Source organism: Labrus mixtus, chromosome 7 (genome assembly GCF_963584025.1).
Source record: "Labrus mixtus chromosome 7, fLabMix1.1, whole genome shotgun sequence".
In the NCBI taxonomy this organism is placed as follows: Eukaryota; Metazoa; Chordata; class Actinopteri; order Labriformes; family Labridae; genus Labrus; species Labrus mixtus.
In genome coordinates, this window is record NC_083618.1 from 700,090 (window position 1) to 711,696 (window position 11,607).

Sequence of the window (11,607 nt, forward strand, 5' to 3'; positions counted from 1 at the left end):
GGATGCCTTGCAACATTAGGCAAAGGTTGGTAAAACTAGCCCTTCAGCTAAACGAGTGATTGAAGTTTTTTTTGATCGATCTTCTTTTTCTCTTTTTAAAATAAAGAAATGATTAAAATTTATTTTAACCAATAGTCTCAAAACTGGACATTGTGTTTGCTGAAAGATGTTTTATCTATTAATATAGTTGGGATGATTGTTTTGGCTCCATAAAGTCACGGGGGTTTACATCAAGATGACTGAATTTTGGCCTTAGAAAGGGTTATTTTCTTCTTGGTTTTAAATTTAAAAAAATGGTTGTATAGAACAATGCTGTTCATTTAGCATACTGTATGCTAGCTACTTACACTAAACAAATGCACTGATTGGAGCTACAAAGCCCCGTACAATCGATACCTGACTTTGGCCTTCATCAGCAGTGAAGGAGGAGACCAGAGGCATTTCAAAAAAGGCTTTCAATACTGAGTTCTAAAATGCCCCATTAATATACCAAGACCATGTCAAAGAAGTGTTGTTAAAGTATTTAAAACATTGCTGCTTAAAAATGAATTAAGTTGCTTCCATTCACTTTGAATATAATAAAATAAAAAACCCTATCATATTCACATTAAAGTATCATTTTAAATGTACTTAATTTTGTATCTAAGACTTAGTAATAACACCACAAACACTTAAGACTGCACAAAAACACTCAAGAACAATTACTAAAACATGCAATGAATGCTTGGTTTTATTTTCCATTTAGAGAGTTGTTTGGCAACATTTGGCTTCCATAAATTGCTTGCTTAATGACATTGTTGCCAATATTTTAAATATCCTGATTTTACAAAGCTTACATGTATATAAAACAATTTAGCAAAATCTAAGTTTCTTTTAAAACTCTTTGACAAACTAATATGTACAGAAAAGCAAGTGTAGCTACAATGACTTAGATTTTTACTGTCTGAATAACGTTTATACAAAGGGCAAAACATTTGACCAATAAATACAAGAAACAATCCCACTGAGTTCTAGACATATCATCACTCTGGTTTGAATGACAGGTTTGCTTGTTTTTCAAGTGGATCCACATATAATGCACATGTAACAGTTTACATACAGGACATGTCATTACCCCACAAACCACAATAATTACATTGTACATCAGAACTTTCATATATTATTATTGGAGACTAATCTGTTGACTGACTTGACATTCTAAAAATAATCACTTTGGATAGATACAACATGCAGTAAACAGTTGAGATTGATTTAAGCAAACAAGTTTTTGAACCAATAGATTATTCATTATTAATCTAAATATGAACCAGGTGACATTCAGACTGATTTATAGTTTTGGTTTAAAAGGAACGTGCAACATCTACTGTACCTATACACTGAATAAACAGTAGCAGCAAATAATGTAATTTAAATATGGTCCATTCAAAAAATAAAATATGAAGAAACAAATTACCGTTGACTGACAGTGGTGAGTTAGATCTCCTGAAGTTGAGAAATAAATCTGGTCTAGACTACATCATTTGTAACGTTTACCCAACAACATTGGTGTAACTCGTATGTTCAAAGTGCTTCTGTCCAATTGTTCAAATTAATTATTTTGCAAAAATACATAATCCAATTAAATGCACTGTTTACTACACTGATGATCGTCCATCTTATTTGCATATTATTTGATTTCCACTAAGATTGCCCTTGACCAAAGAGAGAGATAGGATTTTTGGTTCCAGGCCGGACAGTGAAGGTCTTCCCATATTGATGATTTGACTGCACTCCATTGCTGAAAAGAAGAACATATTCATGCTTATTGGACTCTAGTCTTACCATTGAAGGAATGAAGGATTCATATTTTAGTACTGGTGGTCTTACCTGGTTGGACTTTTCACTGAGGCGGCATCCTGATATTTTTTGGCCACTTTACCCTCCAGCTCGCGCATGTCCAGGGCTGCTGTTGTCTTCACCACAGAGTTATTCTTGCTCTGTGGTGGGGATTTGAGTACAACAGGGACCTTATTATCCTCATCAGACAAGGGGCTGCCCCAGTCATCAGAACTGGACTCTGTCTCGTTCAGGGGGGCCATTTTGTGGTCCATTTCTGCCATCTTCTTTTGTAAGATACTCAGGAGTGTTACCTGACTGGGGGAAAGATTGGAGGGGATATGGTTAGGGGCCACCTTTGGTTTAGTCTGGACTGGAAGCCTTGGTTTGAAATCATTGTCAGGAGGTGGGAGTTTTGGAGCTTGTGGGGGTTTAGGGGGAGGAGGAGGAGCTGGAGCTTGAGCTACAGGAAGAGATTTTAAAGTTGGTGCCATTTTCCTGGGAGGGTCAGGTGGAGGAACGGAAGGAGGTGGACCCACATTATCATCTAAATCATCAAACTCTGGTGGCGGAGGGAGAAAACTCAACTCCTCTTTATAATCCTCATGCTTGGGAGAATTAGACTTTGAATGGCTTTGCTCTGTGTTTTGTTTCTGCACCACATGGTTGGCCAAACTTGGCTTTTGACTGATACCTAGACTGCTAGATGACATCTTATTCTTGGCCAGCACTGAGCTGCTTGATTCTTCTGATGTCCGAGTTGTTTGCGTATGATCCAAATGACTGTTTGGATTTGGACTTTCCTGAAATCTTTCTTGAGATGCTAGAGAAGAGGATGAGCTGCTCCTTGGAGTGATGATGAGAGAATTTGGGCTTGTGGCACGTGTTTGAATGTCTGCACTAGGCTGCTCATCCTTCTTGGCACTATTTTCTCTGGAGAGAGAAAGAGTTGTTTTGTGTTTCTCTCTTTTTTTAGCTGCCATTAAAAGAGCCAGTGGGGAAGCTGCAGGTCCCACTTTTGCCCCATTTGTTTCACTACCTTTAAGGTTGCGTAGTTTACGGTCTATTATTGGACTATATTTGCGACTTTGACTTGGAGATGCGTCAAGTTTGTCCTTGCTGGACTCTGGATTCATTGACGTGCTGCTCACTTTTTGAAGTGATGGCGAAGTCTGATTAAAATTCCGGGCAGGTTTGTCTATTGGCGGTGGAGAAACCTTAGCTGGTTTAGCTTCCTTGTTTGGCTCAGGCAGGGGTGACCTAGAGGACTGAGAAAGTTGTAGGTGATCCAGTTCCTGTGCATCTTTAGCAACTGGTTTAGAGGGTGTTGCCACTTTAGGGGTTTTCCCATTCACCTCAGCAAGCACTGAATCAGTTTTGACAGGTGAAGAATCTTGCAGGAGTAACTTTTGCTTGGGTCTTGTGTCAGGTTCCTCATAGCCTTTGACAATTGAAGTAGTCGGAACATTGTAAAGTTTGGCTGTGTGTTGGGGATTAAACGTGGACAGTGTTGGTGTCTGTACGGGGGGAGGTGGGGCAGGAGTTTGTGGTGGAGAATCATTGTTGGAGATGGAAGACAGTCTGATGGGTTTTGGAGGAGGTGTCTTATGAGCCTTGCGTTGCCTTTCAGCGGGGGGCTGTGGTGGGGAAAAACTTGGATGGACAGGTACTTGGGAAGATGGTGGATTAGAAATGGGTACGGATGATGCAGAGCCACTAGAGCAAGTAGATGGGGGCTTTGGCGGAGCCATAGGTGGTGGTTTTAAAAAAGTTAAATCTTGCCCCTGCATGGATGGCACCAGTGAAGGGGGATCTGGAGCTGGCATGGAAGGAGGCTCAGGGGTTGCAAGGTGCAGAGTGCTTAGGTCACCCATGAAGTCTGGTGGAGGGATAAAAGTCCCTGATGGAGGAATTAAAGTCCCTGGAGGAGGTGGAGGTGCCATAGATGGACGAGGAGGAACAAATATATCATCCTCCGAAAGGTCAGGCACAGACCAAACAGATCCATTGGACAACTGACCTCCACCGACTGTGGAAACAAATAACAGACAATTAGAAAATTGTGAAAAATTAGAAATTACAACAGAAAAGTTCAGTGCAGGTGTACACTCTTAAATGAGGACAAAATATTGAACTGTGAGACACTACAGTGTTAGCTGTTAAGACAGTCTACATAGAATTCAACAGTTTAGTTTCTGGATATTATAAGGCTTCTCTGTACTTAAAAAACTTTCCCTTGTTTTAGCGACTGGTAATAAATCCAGATATCTTTAAAAAAAATAAAGTGAAAACCTTTATATGCCATAAATCACAAATTATTATGCTAAAATGGATGCATCCTTTAAGAAGTTAGATGTGTCCAATTTTTTTTTTAATTGCTAATGCTCCCATTCTGCAAATAGTCCTACAAATGTGTAGTGCTGTTAGGAAAGATTCTGGAGGGTTATTGAGTAATTGCCTGGACAAACATTTACCTGCCCTGAAATGTCAACCCTTTGTGGAGATAGATTGCTTTAGTCCATTAACTGAGTCTGACCATAGGCACAACAAATGACCTTTCTCTTTTGTAAATAATGGGATTTACCATGCTTAAGAATATATTTGAGGTAGGTGGACACTTACCTGAGCCGTTGATCTTTGGACCATTGACAGGGGGAAGGAGCGGGACTTTGGGTGTCGGAACAGCAAACCCTTGTAAACTGTCATATGAGGACTGTGTGTGTGTGTGTGGGGGGGGGGGGGGGGACATTGGACTGTTTTAATATCAACATCTGAGACAAAACAATGGAAAACATGAGATCATTTTAGGTGCCAAAAAGTTTGTTTTTTTACCAACAAATGTTCACTTAACAAACCAGTTCAGGACTTTGCAGCTCTCTGCATTACTTGAAAGGGGCAAACATGTAAATACTTTTTATGTTATGTGCATCAGTAACACAATAGTATTGGTACTATGGTTAACCTACTTTAAAGGCGTTCAAAAAAGCTTATTTGCATAATGCATTTCAGTGAAGAGCTTTTAAAATACACTTCAGTTAAAAAAATGTGTTCTGACAGAACAGAAAGAAAACAGGCTGGATAGCAAGAGTGAGGTATTTATAGGAAGTCTGGAGGTTTGTTCACAATTTTTGTACATGACATTCTTGGCCCATGACCACTCGTTGTGAATCAGACGATACACCTATTATTCATCACATTGTTTCTAGTGTTAAAGTGGGCCTGGCTGAGAACAGAAAGATACAGTCTTTTTACATGTGTGTGAGAGTAAGAAAGAAAAAGATGGACAACGGAGATTTTCTGTTCTCGCCATGGTCCACCAAAAATAAACTTTGACTGTGTTGACACAATACATAGAGAGGCTACAGGGTTTGTACTCTCCAAAGGGCTCAAAAAAATAATTCACACATTATGACTGCTCTTAACATCATACTGTAGGGTCCTTTGAGTTACGTAAAAATACAATAAAGCACACACCAGGTTCGCTTGGTTTGAGTAATTAGACTGTTAATGAACATTCAACCAACAGCCCTACGCACTCACACATATCTCAATTTCAGGCTAGAAGGAAAAGCTTTAGAGATTAACATACTTTGAACATCTGCCTGAAATCACGCCTTGAGTGACACTACTGATTTTGCTTCTAAACACAAGACACTTATGTAGCTGTTTGGAAAGGTACGTTCACTGCACCGCAGAACGAGGGTGTGTCAGCAAAAATGGCGACAGATCCAGTTTGATTCATGTGTTTGAGTCCTGCGTCATGACTCACTTTCATCTGTCGCAGCAGTCTGAGCGGTCCTGCCCATGTGCTGCTGGGTGTGCCACAGCCAACACATGCCACAGACGCATTCACAGAACACTCCCAAACACTGAGGTGTGTGAACCGGAGCACAGATGAGCTCTTTATTTATACCTGCACCATGACAATTAAGCAGGAGGCCTGACAGACACACTGACTGCGGACGTCAGGCTATGAGTAAAGCAAGTCTTCCAAGCAAAATCAGTGAACAATGAAAAGCAGAACATTAGCAGTTTAACAATTCTGCAATGTTTTCACAAACCTGCACATGTAAACATGCATCCCACATGAGTAAAAGTACAAACGTATCATTTCAATGATCAGGGTATGTTAGTTTATTATCAAAAAAGTGCTTCTTCAACATTTTCTAGCCACATGCCAAAAAGTTGGAAAATCCCTATGTAATCATTTGAAGTGTATCTTGATTTGTTTATTGTAAAACTAATTACTTACTGTCTTTTTGTGTGTAAACTTTACAATATTAGAACTTGTAAATATTGAGAATATCCTCTCAAGTACACCAGTTACATATAGCACAATACTTGAGTTAATGTGTTTTATCACTTCCACCACAGTTGTGAAACTAGCATAGATAGCTCTGCTAACAAGTGTGGCTGTTTCTATTTTATGCATTCATCACTGACTGTACATTGTCATTTGCAACTTTTGGGAGCTATTCTGGATTTTAAAATGTCAAGTTTTAAAATGCTTAAGAACAGAAAAGACCTCTGGATGCAATCACTGCATACTACACTGTAATGCTTACAGTTTTAAAAACAGTATGATGGTGATACTATCAGCTAAAGCAGCTTTACATTGTTATCACATTCTCAGGAGAGTATACTAATTTTTTTAGAATAATGGAAAGTGAATTTTACCACACTAACTAACACACTAAAATACAGTATGTCAACTCAACTGATGCAAATGAATGCTTATTAACACACATTGGGAACGTGGGCCTTTTATTCAGATTCATACTGTACATGTCCTGTGCCTGTTTAAAGCTCACCCAGATTCTAACACACTCTTCCAGTCCAACACTGTTCTTTATCAGTTAATTAGCACCTACACAGCTTTGCAGATACAGAGTTCAAGATGAAGTAATGCCTAATGACAAGGTGGGGACTGTTTTTTTTTTTTACCCAGTGACAGAGAATGAATCATTAAGCTTCACTTGGATTACTCACAGAATGGTGTTTGACCGTGGGTCTGGCCCGCACACTGGCAGTACCCGACTCGGGGATTGCTGAGGACTCCAGGACCCAATCCACATTTTCTGAGGAAATAAAAATAAAAATATTTTATACACTGGTCAGAACAAGTTTCTGCACAATTTAAACTTTATGGACAAATGTCCCCCTCTTGAACCTGCATTGTGTCCCACAGGGTATTGTAATTCTCACAGGTGCAGATTAGTACATTACACACACAGGTCATTGTACAGGTAATGAGATACTGTATGCACCAAAGAGGCTTCTTTGTATTTGTCACTCACTCTAATAATCTCCTTTGTGCTATTACAGGTAGTTCTGTTGTTGACAACTGAAGAGGTGGGCGACTTATCTTTATTTATACTTTACCATTGTGTTCAGGGGAAAGCTTAGGATCATCATATTACATATCTTACATATACTTATGCAGTGTACTGTATATTCATCAATCACTCCCAAAGAATCACAAGTCCCCTTAGCATGAATGGTTGATGTTTTCTTCTTTAAGCATTTCAAAGTTTAAGCAAGTCAAATGTACTAAAAGTAGTAAATTCATTAAACCCAATCATGTCAGTGGAGATGGGAAGAAAATGGCCTGCTGGTCTTAATTTCACATTCATGTAAAGTTCAAATCTAATGCAATCTTTGACATTGGCCAAGGGAGATCTCTGAGTTGAAAGAGGACTTAGAAAACTCTAAAAAACGTCACAGACTAGAAAAACATTCTTCTAAACCAACAGATCTTATCAGAGGTCACTGGTTGGTAAGTTATTTAGAGGTCGTCCATTCCTTTCTTGTCATCTTGTTTGTCCAATAAGTGACAGCTGAAAGACACATGTCACTGAGAGGCTCTTAGTCCGCAATTTCTTTCAGACGTCTAAAACAACACCTTTCATTTGGGCTAAACGAAGAAAAACCCCTAATGACTGACATTACAAACAAGAAAAGCTAAGTGTTTTTGCCTTAATCTATCTCATGAGCCTCCTGTGATGTTCAAACACATTAGACCAAAAATATGATGGAGCTGAAATACAACCACATACAAGTGATTGACTGGATAAGAAAGAGAGGGAATCATCTGTGGTGTTAAACCAGTCTAACCAAATCGTTTGTTTCCCTATTGTGCACCTGCTTGATTTAAATAGACAGATGTCCTCTTGCAAGTTTGCGGCTTTGCATAACAATTACTCTTGTTTCCTTCTCCTCCGATCAAATGGAAGTAATGTCCTATATGGAGCTGCACAGTTTATCTGTAAACTGACATCAACATGTGACAGTAGATAGAGTCTAAGATGTGTTTTCATCATAATACTAGCTGTAAAGATTGATTTACCTGGTCTTACAGTCTGCTTTACATTGAAGCAATATTCTATTATTTTTAACTTTTTAGACTGAATTAAATTCATCGTGATATTTAGTCAATAACTATCTTTATGTTCAGCTTTCAACAACATGTGGGAGACGTCTGTATCAGATGGAGTTTGCTCAGTCGTAATCATTTGTATATATGAGATTATAGATGTGTCATAGTCACATAACGTAAACTTTATAACGTGTGTGTTCAACAGGAACTTCGATATTCTCTTATCTAAACTTTCCTTGTGTTTGTACTGATGCCTGCCTTCTTTCCTCACAGCGCTATAGTGTCAGATCTCTATCTGTCAGGTGATCATGGAGCTAAATGGAGTCAGTCACATGAACTCTAATCTGACATTACTGTAAGAGAGCAGCTTTTTCATGGAAGAATCATATTCCTCTGATGGCACCTGCTAAACCAATCTTGTTGAGGAGCTAATTTGGAGCAATTTAACAACAGAAATCAAGTTCAGGCTCAAAAATACCAAGCAGCCAAACAAAGGTCGTGTTATTCTTCAGTAAAACGTATTCTCGGATGTAACGTGTGTTTGCCTCCTAAGCAGTGTACTCACCCATGTCTTTCATTTTGACATTGGTGTCGAAAAGAGATTGGCTCTTTCGACCCAAAAAATGTAACGGTCCCTTCTTCATGACTGGTTGATCAGTTCAAGTGTGGATACGACTATGATGGATCATTAACGCATTGTTTAATCGACAGGTAAATCCAAGGTAAAGCGGCAGGTGCAGCGCAGCGCTCCAGGAAAGCCTGACTTCACTGATTTGGTGCGAAGTTTTTTCAACAGAGCGACAAAATGGGACAAACCCCGCCTCCTCCCCTTTCACTGAGCCTCCCTGTTTTTTTTTTTGTTTTTTTTAAAACACTCCCAGCAGGTGAGGCCTGCTGGGCCCTCCTTAGCAGCCACATTCCAGCGCAAATCTCACCTGCGTTTACCTGCATGACTGTTCAGCTTATATCCGAGCCATCATCATCTATACTACAAAGTACAAAGTAAGGCTTTTTACCTGCTGACATTGAACGCGTCAGCCACCTTTAGTTTATGTATCCACTATAAACACTTCCAGGAACACATTTTCCCTACAGCATCTTGATATCTTTGAACTGATCTGTGTAAACAGGAAATAGTTTGGTTTATTAGCTATTATGGTTATAAAACATGTAAGCCCAATAAAACAGTCTTTCTGATCATATAATTAAATAGGCCTACATCTTTTCTGTACTTTGGTCTATAGTCCCTCCAAAACAAGAATGTTCAGGTGGTCAAGGTCAACTTACCCGGGTATTACTTTCTAGAAATGTTTTATTATCTTACTGTAACACAGATTCGGAGGCAAATATAGTATTTCCTATCCCACACCATTTATCAAACCTAATTTGACTGTTTCAAAACAAAAACCTTTCCATAATAAAATATTATGCATCATTTTTAAAGTTATTTTGAAAAAAATTAATTAACTGTGACGAGCTACAATATTACGAGCATGTCATGTACTTATGATAATAATTCAGTACAACACTGTTTCCTGTTTACTTTTGCTTTTCTAAGTTTTGCTACATGGTAGTTTGATGTATAGATGTTACTGAGTGTTTAAACACTGTCATTCGTTTCATGTGGTGAACAGGACTTCCATCTGGAACTATTCTGACATAGAGATATAAAACAGACTAAATATGGAGGAGTATTTGTAATAACAGTCCTCTGCCTGAGGGGAGGTTGTAAAAGCATTTGACAGTGGGACACAGTTTGAGCTGGCATGACAGTGATAGGCAGGTTACACAGTGCTGGAGGTAAAAAAGTAAAAGCAAGATTGACCTTTGACCTGATCTTGGACTGTGGAACTTTAACAACATCTGGCCAGAGAAACACATTATGGAGACAAACATTGGAGGAGTGAATGATCATACTTTTGTATAGATTGAAGAATTGGATCATTAAGTGCCATGCTTTCTATCCCACTGAGTATTTGTTCTGTTATTTATAATTTGTTTGAGACATGAAGTTTTCGTTATCATGCCCTTTTAATCTTTTTTTCAAATCTCTGCCATGGTTAAGGTATTACCTTCCTCAATGGTATTATTTACCTAAGGATGAAGGAGCATGTGACCTGTGTAAAGAGGATAAATGGAAAGGTGGATGTAGTGAGCCGTGTCTAAAGAGGATCAAGAATCCTCTAAAGCTCAGAGTGGACTGAGCCATAACATCTACTCCATATCTATATGTGAACCTCACCTCCTCGCACACCAGTGTTTTTATTTACAGATGACACACTGCTTTACACTGATGGTCAGTAACAAAGTATCATGGTAGAGTATTGAGTAGTTTACTTTCCTTCTACTTAATACTCCCACTACGACATTTCTAAAGGAAACGTGTGTTTTTTAAAGGTTTATTTTTGGGCTTTTTTATGCCTTTATTTTAGAGATAGGACAGTGGATAGAGTCAGATATTGGGGACAGAGAGAGAGTGGGGAATGACATGCAGGAAAGGAGCCACAGGCCCGATTTGAACCTTGGGGGGGGCGCACTAATTTAAAAACATGTTAATGACTTTGACTTTGTTTCTACTTTAAGTAAAATAAAAGACGTGAAGTCGTCTTCAATAATTGGTTTAAATATACCTTGCACATAATAATCCAATTAGAACATGAAATGTATGAAACAATCACGCATTTAAATCTAGAGTTTTATTAGTGAGGTGCATTTCAGAGTAATCTATTTGAGTAATTACATAAGGATTTTTTGTCTTTGTCTTTGTCTAGTAATTACTCATCCTGTTCAGAAAACCAGTCAGGCTTTTTCCTTCCCTCTTGGCTACAGTCACAATGTTTCTGTCTGATTCAACGTTTATCTGTCCCACCTAAACCTCAGCCGTCCTGCAGACAACCCAGACTTGTCCATCCAGTTCCTCTGTCCTTGGTAGGAATTCATTCTGATTACTGAAGCTGCTGAAATGTGAAGTATGTACCAGTTAGAGCCTTTAACTCTTTACCTGCTTACAGCTAACACACTAGCTCTGCTCTATCAATGAAATCTTGAACTGTACATCATGTTTTCACATTTTCCTTGGATTAAATTCTTTCTTTTGTTTCCATGTAAATGTAGCCACACAGCAAACAGGCCAGGGCGTGTTCATTAGCAAAATCCAGGATGACTATACAACATAACATGACATCATACAGACTCCAAAGTCAAAGGAAATAAAGACTCAAATGACGACCAAAAATATTCTGGGTTTCATTTTGATGAGTTATGGCTTTAAATGGAGATGGAATGATGAAATCTGAAGAAGATTTATGCTGCAAAGGAATGCGTGTAAGATGATCACTCATCTGTCATTGTCCGATATTTTTCATTTCTGTCAGTAATTTTTCTTCAGCAGAAAAAACCCAACATAAAACAGTAAA

The 11,607-nt window shown here is 38.7% G+C and overlaps 1 protein-coding gene across 1 annotated transcript; it reads right to left on the reverse strand.

Annotated features, from left to right (window-relative positions):
* Nucleotides 1-701: 701 nt before the first annotated feature.
* On the reverse strand, nt 702-8,979 carry LOC132977396 (uncharacterized). The gene is made up of 5 exons (XM_061041927.1): nt 8,757-8,979; nt 6,805-6,893; nt 4,438-4,528; nt 1,867-3,844; nt 702-1,777 (listed from the first exon to the last, which is right to left on the reverse strand). Exons 1-5 carry the CDS (start codon nt 8,833-8,835, stop codon nt 1,681-1,683), a joined length of 2,334 nt encoding a protein of 777 aa, XP_060897910.1. The 5' UTR covers nt 8,836-8,979; the 3' UTR covers nt 702-1,680.
* Nucleotides 8,980-11,607: the final 2,628 nt, after the last annotated feature.